Source organism: Macrotis lagotis, chromosome X (assembly GCF_037893015.1).
Source record: "Macrotis lagotis isolate mMagLag1 chromosome X, bilby.v1.9.chrom.fasta, whole genome shotgun sequence".
NCBI classification, from domain to species: domain Eukaryota; kingdom Metazoa; phylum Chordata; class Mammalia; order Peramelemorphia; family Peramelidae; genus Macrotis; species Macrotis lagotis.
The window spans coordinates 75,229,003-75,247,314 of record NC_133666.1 but is presented as its reverse complement, the minus strand read 5'-3'; the positions used below and the strand labels follow the sequence as shown (position 1 = coordinate 75,247,314).

Here is an 18,312-nt window from a genome sequence, read left to right as displayed (position 1 = left end):
CAAACTCATTGAGAAAAGAAGGGGAGTGACCTAGAGGTCTGTAGACAAAAGCTACCAGGAATGGGATTGGGTGGTAGATATGAATAGCATTAATCTCAAGGGAAGGACTAGTTGCTGTTTGTCATTCATTCTAGAAGAAGAGCATGACATCAGGGAGGTGATACTGTGACAAGCACATGAATTGGAGTGGAGTTTGGGAGTTGCTGTGCTAAGTCACCAGCCTCACTTTCTCCTCCAGATAACATCTGGGGAAAGTGGGCAGATAGGAATCAGAACACCTGGAGATAGCACTGGATGCCAAGCAATCAGTGTGAAGTGACTTGCCCAAGGTTATACAGCTAGTAAGTGTTAAGTGTCTGAGGCTGGTTTCAAACTCCTACTCTCCTGACTCCAGGGTTCTATCCACTGCACCACCTAGCTGTCCCAAGGGGAGGTTACTGAGTGATGGAAGTGGGAGAACTCACACGTGCAAATGGGGAGCAAAGAGGATTCCAACTCCCCTTAATTGGACCAGTGATTGGAGTAGAATGAGTGAAGGTGCAAGGCAGTACTGACAAGAGTGGCTGTGTTATGTTTGAGGATGGGGTGGGGGAATCAAGTTTCAGTTATAGCTAGAAGCTGGAAGCAATGAAAGAGGAAAAGATTTAGGATAAAAGGGTAAGTTTGTTGCTTATATAACAAGCATCCCAGAGGCACAGTGGAAGGGCTGGATGGAGTTAGGCTGAAAACTTTGGGGTGGGAGGGTTGAGTGATAGAGGTTGGAATGAGGAATTGGGTGGTAGAACTGGGGAATGGAGTTTGGATTTTGAGCTTCAGGAGTTCAGAATCACTGAGAGGAAGTAGGGGGCGACTAGGTATGAGAATGTTATCATGGACTAGAAGTCACTGTTCCTATATCCTCAAAGGAGTCTGGGGGTCCCATAGGAGACAAGGACAGCACAAGATGGAAGGTACAGTGTGATGATCACATTATGTCTTGTTTCACTGCTCTTTTTTTTAAGGTTTTTTGCAAGGAAAATGGGGTTAAGTGGTTTGCCCAAGTCCACACAGCTAGGTCATTATTAAGTGTCTGAGACCGGATTTGAACCCAGGTCCTCCTGACTCCAAGGCTGCTGCTTTATCCACTATACCACCTAGCTGCCCCATCACTGCTCCTTTCTGAAGGTTAAAAAAGACTAGGCCAGGGGCGGCTAGGTGGTGCAGTGGATAGAGCACCAGCCCTAGAGTCAGGAGGACCTGGGTTCAAATCCGGTCTCAGACACTTAATAATGACCTAGCTGTGTGGCCTTGAGTAAGCCACTTAACCCCATTTGCCTTGCAAAAACCTAAAAAAAAAAAAAAAGATTAGGCAGGAGACAGTGCAGCAGGAGATGAAAGTCAAATGTATATGGCAGAAGACAACTAGGTGGCACTGTGGCTAAAGCACCAGCCCTGAAGTCACTTAACCCCACTGTCTTGCAAGTCCCCCCCCAAAAAAAACCAAACCCCAAGAAACATGCATGGCAGGAGAAAGAAGACCTGCTCCCCACTGACTCTCCTCTTTCCCTTTCTTCAAGGGACTATCAAAGCAAGAGATGGAAGGTTGCTCCTTTTTTGCACAAGGGATTCTCCACATCTCAGCTGGCAGATTGGGTTGGTAGCAGGAAATCATGCCTTGTATTGGCATAGATAAAAGTTGGCCCTCCCAATCTGCTGAGGGAAGGCCACAAGTGACAGGAGACAGAAGAAGCAGGGGACAGAGAATAATATAAGACTGGAAAGCTGATGGTAAACAGATTAGGAAGGGCTTTGAACGCTACACAGGATTTTCTATTTGATGCCACAAGTGAGAAGGAGCCACTGGGGTTTCCAAAGTAGGGATGGTGACATGGTCAGGTCTGTATTTTAGGAAATTCACTTTGATAGCTGAGGGGAGGATGGACTGGGTTGGGAAGAGACTTAAGAGACCTATGGAACATCCGATTCAAGATGTTTAGTGGACGAACCAAAGTGGAGCACAGGGCTTTGGTCAGAGTAGGCGTAGTTGGGTAGCATTTGAATGGAGTCAGCTGGGGAGCTCTGAGTAGAAATGAAAGGGGTGGGATACAGTTTAGGTCAATATAATTATGAAGGCCCTTCCTAAGAAGTTGTTACTATTCAGTTGAGTTGGACCTCTCTGACCCCATCTGGGATTTTCTTGTCAAAGATAATTGAGTGTTTGGCCATTTCCTCCCCCAATTCATTTTACAGATGAGGAAATGGAAGCAAACAGGATAAAGTGACTTGTCCGGGGCCATACAGTTGGTAAGTGACTGAGGCCATATTTGAACTCAGGAAGATAAGTCTTCCTCATTCCAAACTTAGTGCTTTATCTTACACATCTCCACCAATCTGCCCTTTCTTAAGAAGTAAAACTGTCCAAAGATGGACACTTACTGGTCTTCAAATGGAGGCTGGATGTTAGCAAGGTCTGGGGTGGGGAGGGGTAGCCAGACCAGAGTTCTGAGGGAGATTTGTGGACTTCTTCTTTGGCCCTAAATAGTCTCCGACAAACTGCCAAACAGGAAGATTCTCCAATAGTTACCTAACTCCTAAATGGGACAGCTGAATAGAGCCCCGACCTTGGAGTCATGGTGGGACAGGAGTTTGAATCTGGAATCAGACACTTGACTCTTACTAGCTGTGTGACCTTGGACAAGTCACTTCACCCTGACTGCCTGGCATCCAGAATCATCTCCAGTCATCCTGATTCCTATCTGGCCACTGGACCCAGATGACTCTGGAGGAGAGAGGCTGGTGACTTATCCCAGCCCCACCCCCCAATCCCATCCATGTGCTTGTCATGGGCTCACCTCGCTGATATTGTGTCTTCTTTGAGAATGAAGGACAAACAGCAACTGATCCTAAACAGAATCATTTCTTGCTTTTTTATCCCCAAGGCCTCTCAGCCAAGGAAAGAAGCCCTTCCTTCAGTCTGGCTACATTCTGTCCAGCAAGGCACCAGACTTGTTCCCATTGGTTTCTCTAACAGGAGGGAGCTCCTCTTCATTACTGGTTGGGGTGATTCCATTCAACTACATGACATTATGACAGTAATGGGACACCCCTTAGAATTCCAGACTAAACATGTGAAATATAATAAGAACCCTGGGAGTGAAGAAAACAACTGTGAATGAGATTCAACTTTGGACTTTGATCATTGCTACCCGTGTGACCTTGAGGAAGTCACTGATCCTTTCTAGGCTCCCATGTCTTTTTTTGTAAAAGGAAGGAGGTTCAGTTTATGTAGAAATGTAGAAAATGTAGAAAACTGCCAAACTCTCAGGCCATGTCTACATGAGTATGCTAATCATCACTGCATGGTCAGGGGCCTGCTGGTGAGTCTGTTTGCAGAATCTTCCAAGACCCCATTGGCTAGGCATATAACCCTGAGACCACAGACTAGATCCGATAAAAGGTAATCCCTGGGCCACTTAGCCAGGGGGCTTTTCTAGAGGCTAAGCTAGTGAAAGGGGGGCCGACTGAGTCAGGAACAGCTTGTGAGCAATTAGAGCTCCTCTTAAGTAGCAGAACAGGCTGCCTTGGGAAGTTCAACGGGCCCCCAATTGGGCCTGTCCCAAATGGGATTCCTGTTCAGGTACTTGGACTTGAGGCCCTTCCAAGTCCTGAGATGCCAAGATGAATTAGATAATAAAACTATGCAAACCATTTCTGGGGAGGCCAGCACAGAATCTCCTTGTACCAGCTTTTGTTTTTCAAATTGCATCAAAGTGAACACGGCTCATCAACATTCAGCCCGCTTCCTTCCTGAAGTCCATGACCACAGTGTTGGAGGAGTGGCCATGACACATGAGGCCCGTGTTCGAGTCCAGTTTTTACTCAATCAGGGACAGCTAGGTGGCACAGTGGATAGAGCACCAGCCCTGGAGTCAGGAGGACCTGAGTTCAAATTCGGCCTCAGACACTTCATAATTACCTAGTTGTGTGGCCTTGGGCAAGCCACTTAACCCCATTTGCCTTGCAAAAAACTAAAAAAAAATATTCAAAACAAAACAAAAAAAAATCGCTTTCTAAATAGAGCACCGGCCTTGGAGTCTGGAGTACCTGGGTTCAAATCCGACCTCAGACACTTAATAATTACCTAGCCATGTGGCCTTGGGCAAGCCACTTAACCCCATTGCCTGGCAAAAATCTAAAACAAAACAAAACAGTTTTCACTCAATCAGTCACTTAACCCAAGGCTGGTTTGACAGCTCTAAAGCCATCTAAGATTTAGCCCTTTGATTCAGGCAATGAAATGAGCTGGCCCAATATGGGGGGGGTATTGCAGTGACCCCTCGGAACAATGCAGGAGACACTGCCCTGCCAGGTGCTTGATGGGCAGGGAACAAATTGGCTTAGTGAGAGGAGAAGAGCAGTGGGGAATCCTGGAGCACAAGGCCCATCTCCCCTGGATCAGCCCTCTCCAGGCCTCGATGAAGCCAATCTCCTGGCAGCTCCTACCCCTCATCTTCCCACACCTGCCTGTTTGTGGAAGCCTGGAACCCAAGTTGCACCGGGGCTGAGCCTTGCTGCCTCAATTAGGGAGAAAAAGGCGGCTCAGCAAGCCAACATGAGTTACTTACTAAGCCTGTGACTCAGTGCTGCTTGCACTGGGAGGGGGTGGGGAAGGGAGCAGGAGGGCCTGGGCAGGGCTAAATGTGGGGAGAGGCCCCCACCCAAAGGCCTGGGCCCACTTGGGGGGCCTAGGAGGCCTAGTTAACTGCCTTTCTTCCCACTACTGGCTGGAACCTGAGCCAAACAGACGAGGCAGTTAGCATCCCATTTGCCATGATTTCTCAGCTTTGGGAGGGAAGAAGAGCCTGCCCGCCCCAGGATCCTGTCTGCTGCTCCTGGCCCTCAATGTCCCCCCCAACCCCAGCTGAGGGCCTCCCTCCCCCAAGTGGGAATCTGCCGACTGCTGTTGGCTCTCCCCCCAGCCCCCTGTCCCCCACCCCCACTTCCCCCCTTCTCAGGCAAGGAGACCACACCCCCCTGGGTCTGAGCTCCCCAAAGAGGGCAAGTAGCAGTACTTTTGAATCTTTATTTGAAACGAACAGTTCCAGGGACAGAAGGTTAGTTGTGACAACGGCTTCTCTCACTACAACACGAGGGCGTCAGCATCACTGCAGGGACAGGCGAGGCGCCTCACAACAATATATACAATTTAAACAGCAGTTATAAAAACACAGAAATGGGGCCAGGGAACAGCAAAGCCATTGGGGTAAAGTTGGGCACCCCTTTTCCTGACCTCATTCAGCTAACCTGGAACAACAAGGCAATGAAAGGAAAGAAGTAAAACAAGGCAACGGGGGAGGGGGTGCCACCCTACTCAGCTTCCCCAGTCAGATCTTGTTAACAGATGCCACCCAAACTGTCAAGAGGCCCCCACAGGCTCAGCCTGGTTCTTCAAAGGGGGTAGGACAGGAGTGGGGGGAATCAAATCCCAAGCCAGGGATAGGCCTGGTTATTGCTGTGGGAACTCTGCCCACCAAGCTCGAGGGGGAGCAGGCGGGAGGCCATGAGAAAGGGGGTAAAGGTAAGCGGGGAAGCACGGTGACGCCGTGGCTGGCCGAGTCAAATGGACACACAGACACAGGGAGCAGAAGTGGGCACCCTGCACTCAAGAGGCATTCTCTGCCTGGGGCAGAAAGGGAAGAAGCACTGGGAAAAATCACTAAACTTGGAGCATGAGGCCCTGGTGCCCTAGAGGGAGGAAGTGCTGCGAGGACTCCAGCAGCCAGGGAAGGCCTGGTGGAGGAAGTAGTGGCGAAGCCCTGGAGCCCCCTGTGCATTGGGGGAAATGGTCCTCTCCCCTCCTCCCCCCTCCCCAGGATCTCTTGTGGTGAGGGCCTGAGTGGAACCTTTAGAAAAGGGAAAGGGCACCAGGGCACTGTGCTGCCTGTCCCCAAGCCTCCCCCCACCCCCCACCCCCAATCTGGCAGGAGGGAGAAGAATGTTGCTCTGAGGCCTAGAAGAGAGCCCCACCCAGGGCTGAGCACTGGGAGAGGAGCCCCTGAGCAAAAGGAACAGGATCTTCAGCATCAACAAGTGGTATGGAAGAAGGTGGCAAGAAAGCCAGTGGTTCCCAGGCCAGGCCTCACTGGGAAGGAGTGGGGAGGGGTGGGCAGGGCCCTTCAGAATGAGCAGCATTGGAGCCTGGGCCAGCCCCTCTCAAGGGCAGGGGCAGGCCACAGGACAGACATTGGTGTGGAAAGTGGGGACTCATGGCCCACTCAATCCAGGTCCTCCTCGCCAGGACGACCTGGGTCTTCGTAGATCTCGCGGACGGCCAGGATACGGTTGAGCATGCTTTCCAGCATGCTCCTGTCCATAGGGATCACAGAGTACCAGAGGGGAGATTCGGCAATGCAAGACCGCTCAGGCTGAAGGTAGAACACGTCGTTGCGACTCCGCAGGCTCTCAGGGCTGGGGGAGAAGAGTGGGCCAGTGAGGAGAGGGGGACCTGAGACCCCAGCCTGGCCCCAGGCACTCAGTGTCCCTACTCACCATTTGGAGAGATAGAACTCATAGAATTTGACAGGACAACGCAAAGGGTTCATACGATTCTCACGCTGTTCCAAGACAGGAAGTTCCTCTTCCCTCTTCCGCTTCCCGGAACTGGTATCTGGAGAGGGAGTGCAAGCCAGCTCAGGGAAGGGGTTCTTAACCTTAAAAACCAAATTCTCCTAGCTCTGTTTCATTCAAATTCATTTCTTTTGGAATCCAGTGTATTTAACTTTCTGCATTCAGAGAAAGGCTCAGAGGTTTCAGGGGACTGTTGCCCTAGGGGCCCTGCCACTACCAGAAAAGTGCAGAGCCCCTGGCTGACTCAGATGACTTTCTTCAAGGCCCTCTGCCAGTGGCCAAGTTCTAGGACCAAGACTGCACAGGGCTTCTTAACTGAGGAATCCAGGGAGAGAGATTTCAGGGACTCCATGAACCAACCGAACAGTCTGATAATGGCATCTCCAGAAAATCTGCTTCCTTTGGAACCGTGTGTAGTTTGTTTTAGGCCTTTAAATGTGTCCCAAGCACTGAAAGGCAGGCTGTCTGAGGAAGTTCAAGAGGCTTAGGGAAGAATCCATCAGGCCTTCCCCATTCCCTGCTGGAAGACTTTTTCAATAACAGCACTGCCTACCCAGCTGCCGTTCTCACATCAGCCTGGTCACACACATATCCACAAATGCCCAGTTCACACGTATGAAAAAGCAGCCATGGCAACCACCCCTGACCATCATTCAGATGACACAAGAATTCAGGTAGGAGGAAATGGATCTAAAAGGTTAACAGGAAATTGAGGAAAACCTTGCTCCTCTGCTCTCTCCTTCCTTCTCTACCTCATCTGTGTACATGTAGGTAACACATACAGTGCCACCCCCCCCCCAAGAAGGAATGCCATTCACCTAGGCAAGGCTAACCTAAAAAAGAGGGGGCAGCCCGAGAGGGAGCACTGTGGGTACCGAACCTACCTCGACTCTTTCGCTGGCGGGCAGGGGCGTAGTAGCGGATGCTCACTACCTTGGTGGTACCCCGAGCGGTGGTGCACTTGCGTGACTGGCGCACTACATTAGTGAAGGACAGCTGCATGTGTTCCTCTGCCGTCTGTAGGCCAAAGAACTTGGTATTGAAGAACATGAGGGTGTTGAGCAGGACAAAGGGAGAGTAGACGCCCAGCTGCTTGCACTCCCAAAGGTGTTCCTCCTCCACTCTTGAAAACACTGAGTCTGAGGGGACAGAGAGAAGAGAAACAGGTTCAGGGGGAGCTGGGCTGCTGGGTCCTGGAGGGGGGGAGGCAGCCCTGACTCCACCTGGCAAGGACTCAGCAATCAGTGAGGCCCCAAAACCTGGAAGTCTGCAGTCCAGATTTTTGTTTTTAGGTAGGTTTGTTTCATGAGAGTGACATGGAAGCTTTTATTTTGCTATCAATTGTATCATAGTGTAACCTGAGAGGGACAGGGACAGGGAAAGAAAAAACAGGAGCCTCCAAGGCAAATTCATTTTGAGAGAATTAAGCCTTAAAACTCCTTCCTCCACCTCTGGATGGGATGAGTTGGCCCCAAGTCTCCATGTCTTGTCTTCATCTCTTTGCCCAGTCCTATCTACTTATCATAAGGGTTCAAGGCAAGGGAGTGGGGGTTGGGGGTAGGGGAAGAACACTATGTAGATTAGACACCCTCTGGGAAGATGCTGTTCCCATCAGTCAAGTCCTCCCCCTCCCAGGTCCACTTTGAGTTGTGGGTGCTGTAACCTGGCCCCTCTCAATTCTGAAAAAGCCACTTCCAAGATTCCAATGTTTTCTTTACCAGAGAAAATCCCAGAACACAGTGGGGGGGGGGGGGTAGGAGGGTGTGTGTGTGTGTGTGTGTGTGTGTCTGTGGGGGGGGCAGGGTGGATGGGGGATGGGCAAAAGCAGGGAGTTGCCACTCCTTACTGTTGGGAAGGATCGTGGGTTGCCAACTGCTCAGGGCCTTGTTGAGCTCTTGGACAAAGGTCAGGTAGTAAAGGTCCGTGAAGATGTTCACCATTCGGTTGTTTTCCAGAAGGTACTACAGGAGGACAGTTGCAACTACAAAATCTGCTCCCCCCACCCCCATCCAGAACTCCCGCTGGGTGATGGGGTGGCCCTGATGCTTCCTCCAGGGCGACATGGGCCCTCCTGGCAATCTGGTTCTAAGGGACAGCAGCAGCTGGTGGCCCCAGTCCAGGCCCAGGCAGAGAGCCTGGCAACTGGGGTCACACGGTAGTAGCTCTTTATTTAATAATGGAAGTCTCCTATCTCCCTGCTCTGTTCTTTGGATGGAAACCCCTCTCCAGAAAACCCAAATCATTCCACCCACAGATCAAACAGCTTCTATCCTATCTCCTATCTCTAAGGCCAGAGAGGATAAAACAGAGACTTGACTGTGGGCCCACCTGGGCCGGTAGCTAGAGAGGCCTAGAAGGAATCTGCCTACTCTGGAATGGCTGGGGCAGGGGTCAAAATTGGGGTTGACCAAGCAGATGGGCTCCACTGGTTACCTGTTGGATGCCGAGACAAAGATAGTAGATGCTGTCAGGTTCGTATCGCTCTCCATTGGGCCGTGTTATCTCTCTTACAAACTGGGCCAATCCATAGTTGAGCTCAGCAGCTGTGCAGGCTAGGATGTCTTCTTTGATTCGCATTGGCTTAGCTGTAGGGAAGGACAGTGAGCAGAGTGGGACAGGGAGAGGGGATGCCCCAAAGGAAGCAGGAGTCTATAGGTCTTGGGACAGGCTCTCCAGGAACAAATTTTGCCACCCAGGCCAAAGGGATTGGAGAGTTTGGAAGGGGAAACCAATTGAGGCATGGACAAACACACAAAACCAAACCAAATGATGACCCATGTGCCACACTTCTCTCTTCCAACCATTATTGAAGGAGAGCCCTCAGCTTTGGGACCCTGATAACTGGCTGAGTATCTTCAGTCCCCGGGCACCCTTGGAAGGGCAGACGTCCTTGGCTCTTTGGGAGCCCACTGCCCTTGCTGTCCCCCTGGTCACTCACGGCCAAAGCGTAGCTCCTCGCCCTTGCTCGACTCCCCACCCGCATACTTTGATTGCACCCAGCATTTCCAGGCATTGACACCATAGGAGTAGTTAAGGGCTGTGCAGCTGGGTTGGCTGCTCATGGAATCCCGGGAACAGCTTTCAGAAAGCACTAGCCGCTTCTGGCCCTGCGTGGAGAAGGAAGGGACTCAGGGCCACAGAACCGAGGTAGGTAAGTGTCCCCCTCCCAAGACTCAGAGAGAGGGAAGAAGCAAGGCTCTTCAGGCCATGAGGTCCCAAGTCATGGGCTCTTCATTGAGCCTGGCAGTGACAGGGGGATGGTTAAACTTGGGTCAGCTTTTGGGACTGCCCAAGTGGCTTCTCATTGTACAGTTTTGCTTCACCTTCCGGATGGCTCGGGGCAGGTCCTGGTCAGTGGAGACGTCCTCTGGCCCCACCAGGCCACAGTCAAAGAGGAAATCCACACTGGGGTTGATGTCCAAGGGATCTGGCAAAGAGCCAGGGGAAGCAGGTGGTTAGTGGGCCTCTTTAAGGTCACTGGGGATTCAGAAGCGGAAGGGTCCTGAGAGGTTGGCTAGTCCAACCTCCTAATTTTACAGAGGAGGAAACTGAGACCAGCTTGAAGAAGTTCAATTGGTAGAACCTGCATTCAAAGCTCAGTCCCACCATCCTGCTTCCCTTCCCTTGTCTGTGCTGTTGTATCCCTTGGCAACCTTTTTATGGACGAGCTTCCTCAGTTATCTGGTCTGGGTCTTTTTGTTTGTTTTTGTTTTTGCAAGGCAATGGGGTGAAGTGACTTGCCCAAGGTCATACAGCTAGGCAATTATTAAGTGTCTGAGGCCGAATTTGAAGTCAGATCCTCCTGACTCCAGGGCTGGTGCTCTATCCACTGAGCAACCTAGCCACGCCAATCTTGGTCTCAGTAGAGGTCAGTGGCACCTCTGAACTAGGCTATCTAAAGCCTCGAAGAGTTGAAGCGATTGTGAGAATGCTTAGGGCCGATCCCACTCTCTGGTCCCATTTCTCTGCTGCCTCTGGCTGTCTAGAGCTCACTGGGATGGCTCTGCTAGTTTCTACCCTGTTCTCTGGGGGTACCAAGATGGGGGAACACTCACTTTTGGGGAAATCAGCTTCTAGGTCCTGCCCTGGTTCATCCAGGACATTGGCCATCTTCACTGCCATGGCAAGAACGTCATCCCTTGCTGGTCCAAATAGGTCACAATCTTCCAGCAGTCCCTCTGTACTCTGGTTACTTACCAGGTCTGGAGGGAGAGGAAGGGGGAAGGGCCACAGGTTTGGTTACTGTTCTTCCCCACTCCCCCTGCACCTGGCTTCATTAGTCTCCAGCCCTGAGGTTGTCTGCCCTTCCCAAGAGCCTTTCCCTGGAATACCACAGAGGTCAGATGAGGCCTTGTCCAACTCCTCAGCTTCTGCTATCATTTCTGCCATGGCCAGGATGTCAGCTTCCAAAGGGTTGGATGGAATTTTCACTTTCAGTTCCTCAATAGTCTCCACAATCTTGTCTGTGCTCTCCAGAGTTGTGGGCAGGAACATGGGCACAGGAACCTGGGGACACGGTGACCCATGAGGCAGTGGCAATTGGAGAGAGGAAAATCACTAGCCCAGGCCTTGGCGGCCACAGTGACTTACTGGGATAGGCAGTGACAAAGGCACCGGAACTTTCTGGCTGTACAGATGCATAGGCACTGGGATAAAGATGGGTACTGGGACGGGCAACACAATCACCTGTGGCTTCCATTCTTGGTCTGAGGAGACAGGACCCGACATCCCAGCAGTTAGTGACTGAGCTCCCTGCCTCACAGAACCGCCCTTCCCCCGAGTTCTGGACCTCTAGAACTCTCCGCTTCTCACCTGTCTGACACCCCTTGGATCTCATGTCCACCTTGCAGGACACACCCCGATTCTGCATCAGGGGCTTACACATGGCCGCTTTGTTCTTGCGGGGCATAGAAGGTGGTGGTGGTGGTGGGGTGGGCTCAGTTGGGACCGAGCGGCTTTTTGTACTAGCCTGTGGGAACAGATTTGTGAGGGAGGGTGGTTAAGGAACCTGAGTCCCCATCCCCCTCCCTACCACTGACCCCACTCCGGTAGGGCCTGGTCTCTCACCGCTGCAGTTGTGGCCGTGGCTGTGGCCGAGGCTGTGGTGCTGCTGGTCGCTTTGGGCTGGGAGGGTCCAGGGGCTTTAGGCTCTGGAGACTGACCTGAGAACCGAAAAGAGATTTTTCTGCTCATGGTGGACGGATCTGTGCCCCAAATTGGAGATATGAAAGTTTAAGGGCCTTAGGAGTTGGACTATGAAGGGAGAGGGTGGTTGGAGTAGAACCAACAACTCTTCTCAGAGTGAAAATGGGCGTGGCACCAATATGGCTTCCCTCTGAGGAAAAGTGCAGCTCCACCAGGGCCCACAGCGCCCCCTTCCCTAGGAGGGCTAAAGCACAGGGGTAGAGGAGAGTGCCTGGGCTCATCAGCTGGTATCTCTCTCTCACTCACTGTTGAGAAGGCTCTCAGGCCCACTTTGAGTGTCCAGGTTGGGCTGGTTCTGCTGGCTGTAGAAGCGAAGCAGACACTGCTGGTTGCAGAAGTGTCGAATCTGCCCCCGCCAGTGGATTGTCTCCAGCAGCTTCCCTTGGCGCTTACAGGCATGGCAGCGGGCAGCCTGAGGGCACCAGTGGACTTTCAGCCCTCAGCCCAGCCTGAGACGCCCCTCCCCGCTGGCCCCCTGGCCCCCCGGGCACTCTCTCACCTTGCGGTACCAGAGCAGGTACTTGCTCTTACAGTCCTCACTGCAGAAGTCCCAAGTGCTGCCGTCCAGCTGCTCAGTGACCGCACGCTGGCAGGTCTGGGAGCAATAGGTGCAGGTGATGCAGCACAGGCCTAGTTTCTTTGTGAAGTCCTGCTTGTAGAGCAGCACACAGCCTGCAGGGGAGGGGCAGCACCCTCAGGGCCAGTCCGGGGAGGGAGGGCCAACTATGCGACTCAGCAAGAGTACCTTAAGCCAACTGCCTTCCAACTGCCCTCAGTTTCCTCACTTGTCAAAAGGGAGAAGACAACCCACAGCAGCTACCTCACACAGGCCATAGCCAGGAGAGCAATCACAAGGCACTAGAGCCTCCTCATCACCCCCTACCCCCAACAACCCTAGGGAAGGGGGGACATGGAAGACCCAGCACCTACAACAGCCGGATGCCACCTCAAAGCCCACCCTCTTCTACCCCTCGTTGTCCAATTCCACCAGTGTTTATCCAATAAGCACAAGATAACTGGTGATGGAGCCAAAGAACACCAGCCCCTGGACTTAAGGGGCTTAAAATTCTACTGGAATCCTGCCAGCTGAAACTGGGAACCATGGGGGCAGTGGGCTAGAAGGAGCTCCCTCTCCTCCCCCTTCAACCTGTGGGCCCAACCTTCACTACAGAAGCTCTTCTCCACCCCACTGAAGCGCAGTTTCTCATGAAGCAGCTTCTCCTGCCGACAGTGCTCACACTGAGACACCACACCCCGAAGCCTCTTGAAGTCCTCACAGCAATCACGGCAACAAAACTGGAACACTTGGTCCTGGAGTGAGGCAGAGAGGATCCCCCCCCGGGGGGAAGTGGGCCAGAGAAAATGAGCAGGCAGTCAGGACAGAACTGGTACACTTGGTTCTAGGGAGGGAGAGGAAACCCAACACCGGGTTGCATTCTAGGGGGCCACCAGGAGGCCTCACCTGCCAATCCAGGATCTCGGGTTTGCCACTGAACAGGCTGTGACAATAATGACAGCTCAGATGGATGCCCCCCTCGGGGTTTGTACGCTGTAGAGACAAAAGTGGAGGTCAGAGGGATTCTACCCTCCACCTGAAACCTACCACCCCAGGCCATCCTTGGACCCCCAAGTCAAGACAGGGGGTACCTGAAACTTGGTCCAGCAGCTGGGGCTGCAGAATTGGTAGACCGTTCGATCGGTCTTGTTGTAGTAACAGGGGTCAGAGAGACTTCGACGGCAGAAGCTGCAGGGGCGGGGAGGGCCTGGGTCGATTGAAGACAGAAGAGTGTGAGGGCAAAGGACAGACAAGTAGACAGGAGGGGAGAGCTGTCGGATTGGGGCAGACCCAAAAGGAAGCCATTGGGTCCGAAGGTGGGCAGGGAAGGAGGCAGGCCCTAATGCCTCCATCCCATCTTTCTTACCAGCCAGCCCAGCCTGCTTCACTTTGTGGGAGGTGGTACAGCATAAAGAACAGAAAAGGCCCGTCTTGCCATTCCGGTCCACATGGGAAAGCATCTCAAAGTTCTTACAGAGCGTCTTACACCAAACACACGGGTATACTCGGGTGTTTTTCTGGGGTGATGAGAGGAAGGGTGACGCTAAAGTCCAGCCACAGGCCAGGCCAATCCCTCCCCCTCTGCAGGTCTCTCCCTCCCCATCCTGTCATCCTACCTTTTTGTAGCCCCCTAAGCAAGCTGGGCTGCAGAAGCGCTTCTGCTGACCCTCATGGAAGAGCAGCTCAGGAGGAGGGCCACCCCCTCCCTTGCTGTAGATGTAGGCTCCACACTGGTCACAACAGTTGGTCTTGAGGCCCTTGTTGGCACGGAACTTGGTGAAACATGAGTCGCTGCAAAGTCTGTGCACAACGCTACCATTGCTGACCTCATGGAGGATCTGCCAAGCAAAACCCTGCCTTAAGCCGGGCCTGCACAGTAGGCCTTGCATCCCAAGGTTCCGGCAGGCCTCCTGGGGAACTCGGCTTCAGCCATTCACCGCTGAGCCACCCGCCCACTCCACCTCTCACCTCTCCAGATTTCTGACAGATGCTGCAGCGGGTGGCATCCGATGCATCAACCGCCGGGGGCACTGGCCGTTGCTGGGCCTCATACAGGGAGAGGCAGACAGATGTACAAAACTCATGGAAGGAACCTCCTGTCCCAGTCTGGGCCACAACTGAGTCCTTGGTGTTCCAGATTTCCCTAAAAGGGCAGGGGGCAGGGGTGACAGGACACAGAGTGGGCTGGGCAGTGGCAGCAGTGGCCCTTGTCACCTCTAATCCCTCCCTCACCTCCCACGACCCACCCTAACATGCCCACCCAACCAGGCCCATGTTCCCCTGACCCCTCCACACACTTCTTGCAGAAAGTGCAGGTTTTTTTGCCGAGAGGTTTCTTGGAGAATGTGGTGAGGCAGGTAGAGGAGCAGAAGAGCTGGGGGAGCCCTTTGCGCTGGTAGGCAGTCTGCCCCTTCTGTAGTGGGGTCCGGCAATGGGCACAGGTCATCTTGGTGCCTGCTGAGCGGGCAGTCCGGGGTGCCAAATTGGTCCGCAGGGACATTCGGGGAGAACGCCTCGGCCGAAAAGGTACAAAGTCTTCATCGTTGGGGTCATCCACCATAGCGTCAGAGTCCTCATCTGACACTGGGACTGTCAAAAGGAAAAGTGAGGAGCTGACAGACAGCCCGGGGCCAGCCAGGGCCCTCAGCAGGGCCTGGAGGCCTGACCTTGGAAACCCTCCTCTCCTCCCCTAAGGCTGTGCTGTTCCTCTAGCTGAATTGCCCCACAAACTTCTTTGGGGAGAGTCTAAGAAAGATGAAGATAGTTCACCTAAAGGAGGAAAGAGAAACTCAGAAATGTTAAGTGTCCTGCCCCAGGGTAGCTGGTGGTGCCAGGTGGGCAGAGCAGGGTGGGGGTGTGGAAGAAAGTCCAATCCTGCCTCAAAACTTACAACCTCTGTCTGCCTCTGTTTCCTTAGCTGTAAAATGACAAGCATGACAGCCCCCATTTCTCAAAGCTGTTGTGAGGATCCAATGAGATCATCTTTGTAAAAAGCTCTTAGACCGGGGCCTGGCAGCCAGCAGGTGCTAGAGAGTCACAGAGGGTTATTCCCCTCCCCCTCCCCAAGAGAGACTGGCTCCAGAGGAAGGGGTTGTTCTCCCCTGCCCCTGCTTTGCTTAGGGTTGGGCATAGCCATACATTATGAATATTCTCAGCCCAGAATCCCCATGCCAAGCCAGAGTAGGCCCAAGCATGTGGCAGGAGACTGGAGAAGCTAGAAGCCACTTTCCCTAAGCTGGCTCTTGCTACCCCAAAGGTCGAAATCTTCCTGGAACGAACTCACTACTCTCTGAAGAGTCCACTGTCTCTGGTTTGGGTGCCTCCACTCTGCGAGCACGTTCACTTCTCTTCTGTTCCTGGGAAGAGGAGAGAGGAGGAAAGCTGACCCCAAGGGGGGCTGGTCATTCGTTCAGCCTCGGGAGTCCAGACCTAGGAGGGGGTGGGGGGTGGGGGTATGGAAGGAGGCCAGCAGAATGTGTCTGTTCCTGAGGAAGCCTCCTTAGAAAAGGAGTCCAATAAGGAGAGGTCACTAGTGCCCTCCCCAGCTCACCTTCTCAGGAGGCTGTTCACTGTTCTTCTCAGTCTGGCCATCCCCTGCAAGGCAAGAGAAGGCAGCCTGAGCTTGGAACTGCCCCCACCCCCTATTCCTGGGCCACTTCCTCAAAACTGAAAGGGAAAACTCCAGGGTCTGTAACCACATGAGGCCCCACTCAGGGTTCCTTGTACCTCAGTTCTTGGACTACTGACCCCAAAAGGGGTCCCCACCCCGAGCTTCTCTCTCTCACATCTACCCAGACTTCAGGACTGCAGACACAGGCTTCCCACCCCTTTTTTCTGCAAAGCCCCAGATTTCCCCAAGAAGAAAAGCAGCTATCCAAGGACATGGGGGAAGGGAGCTTCCAAATATTGGAACTCAAGGCCCTGGCTGTAAGCAGGCACCCCCCCCCCACCACCATGGTCTTGTGCCAGTGAAGTTAGGCCCTAGAACCTTGCCTCTCCTCTCTGACAAAGACTCTTGCATTCATAAGTCCTGGGGGGGGGGGGGATACCAGGGGCTGGGGCCTCTGGTTCTTACCACCAGAGTAAGACAGGTCTCAGGCCCAGAAAGACCATGAGAAGCCAACTGGGGCAGGGGAAGAGACTCAAAAGCCAAGCCTTCCCTATGTCCCTTCCCCGACCCTGAAGCTTCTCTCTCCAGGAGAGTGACCTACCTGGCAAGGAGGGGTGTGCTGCGGGGCTGGGCTGGGTCTTGGAGCCACCGAGTCCATCCCCCTGGGCTTCCCCCACAGAGGGGCTAGGTGGAGCATTCGGGCTTGGGGGCTGCCCTTGCAGAAGCTCTTCTTCCTGCCCTGAGGGGCCCTTTCTTCTAGCAGTGGTGGAGGGGGCCTCTTCTTCCAGATGGAGCAGTGAATCAGAAGCCATGGGCTCCAGGAGCTCCTCTGTCAGGGCAGGGTTTGCCTCAGCCCCGGGATCAGGTGGTGCTACTTCAGGGGCCTGTCCTCTGGGGGCAGTTTCGAGGGGCTGTTCCCCTGAAGCCCAACCCAATGGGCCTTCGGGACTGTGTACAACCTCTTGAGGAGAGGGTGCTTTGTAGAGGAGCCCCCCGAGGCCCAGGAGCTCCGTGGCCCCGTCTAGAACCCCAGGGTCTTTTTCCAGGCCAGCAGGGGTAGCCAGCAAGTCAAGGGCCTCAGTGGTAGGTGGTGGGCCAGGAGGAGTCCAGCTCTGGCTCGGGGCAGTCTGGGAGCCCAGCAGATCTTCTCCGAACTCCATGTCCACTGGGAGGTCTCCCGCCAGGGGCTTCTCGGGCAGGGCCAGGGAGTCAAAGGAATTGGAGAAATCGCTGGGGTCCATGGCTGACGAGCTCTGGGCTGTGGGGCCGAAGTGGGATGCTGTGAGCCAGGCCCCCTCCCTAGATCGCCTCCGAGACACACCCCATTTTCGACTTGGGTTTCCTCTGGACACCCCCCTTCCTCGACATGCATTCCCACAAGTCTCGCCTGGCTGACCACTCCTCCACCGCGTAGCGCCCCCTGTGGGACAAGCAGGTCCCCACCCTGGACCCGTGCCCGCGCCTGCCAGCTCTCCCGGACCCTGGACCCCAAAGCCCGACCCGGACCCAGACCCAGACCCGGACCCGGACCCAGACCCGGACCCGAACCCTCCGCCCCCACAACGGCTCCAGCTCCAAGTCCCCCTTCCTCAACCCCCCCACCCTCGCCTCCACCCTGACCCCGACCGTGAGCCCCTCGGGGGCGGCTCCTGCCCCCCCACCTTCCTTCCTGGCTCCCGCCCCCCCACTCCCTACGGCTTCCCCCCCACCCCATCTTCCTCCTCACTCCCCCCGCCCCCACCTCAGAAACACCCCTCCTGATCCCTCCCCGCATGGCCCCCAGCCCCCCCTTTCTGATCCCTCCCCTCTCCTTCGGGGCGGCCCCTCCCCCGGGCCCCCCCCGCCCCCCCCACCCCTCGACCCCGGGCATTTCCAGGAAGACATTTTGGCCCTGCGCTCCCTCCCCGGCTCCCCCCCACCCCCGGGGGCCCCTCCCGGCCCGGCCCGGCCCGGCCCTGCCTCTACCTGCGGCGGGGCTAGTGTGGCTAGGGTGGCGATTCCCAGCCAGGGGCTGCAGACGGCGACGGCCCCGAGCTCCTCCTCCTCCCTCCCTCCCCAGCAGCCGGGACGGGGGTCGCGGCCCCTTTAAATGGCAGCGCCGCTCGCAGCGCCCAGAGCTCTGCAGCAGGCGGGCGGGCGGCGCCAGCGACCGAGCCCATTGGCTGGCGCGGGGAGGGGGCTCGCGAGACAGCGCCGGCCCCCGGCGCGAGACTCCCAGCCCCGCGGCCGCCTGCAAAGCGCGGAGCGGAGCCAGGGCCGGAGCGGAGCGGAGCCGGAGCGGAGCCCCCGCCCGCCCGCTCGGGGCCCGGCCGGGGATCGGGGAGGCGGCGGGGCG

At 54.7% G+C, this 18,312-nt stretch overlaps 1 protein-coding gene across 2 annotated transcripts; it reads right to left on the bottom strand.

The window, feature by feature from the left end:
- Nucleotides 1–5,057: 5,057 nt before the first annotated feature.
- Nucleotides 5,058–18,092, bottom strand: ZMYM3 (zinc finger MYM-type containing 3). 2 transcript variants are annotated; one of them, XM_074206668.1, is made up of 25 exons: nt 17,943–18,092; nt 16,579–17,235; nt 15,918–15,961; nt 15,651–15,723; nt 14,665–14,956; nt 14,336–14,510; nt 13,984–14,205; nt 13,734–13,884; nt 13,459–13,574; nt 13,274–13,360; nt 12,972–13,122; nt 12,311–12,483; nt 12,058–12,223; nt 11,674–11,768; nt 11,419–11,575; nt 11,197–11,312; nt 10,938–11,112; nt 10,662–10,808; nt 9,930–10,033; nt 9,545–9,713; nt 9,040–9,191; nt 8,453–8,567; nt 7,491–7,745; nt 6,529–6,646; nt 5,058–6,447 (listed from the first exon to the last, which is right to left on the bottom strand). In XM_074206668.1, the coding sequence occupies exons 2-25, from the start codon at nt 17,216–17,218 to the stop codon at nt 6,255–6,257; spliced, it is 4,086 nt and encodes a 1,361-aa protein (XP_074062769.1). In that variant the 5' UTR covers nt 17,219–17,235; nt 17,943–18,092; the 3' UTR covers nt 5,058–6,254. The 2 variants fall into 2 exon arrangements, with proteins under 2 accessions (XP_074062769.1, XP_074062770.1); XM_074206669.1 differs by having other exon boundaries at nt 15,654–15,723; nt 17,943–18,091.
- Between the last annotated feature and the right edge of the window lie 220 nt (nt 18,093–18,312).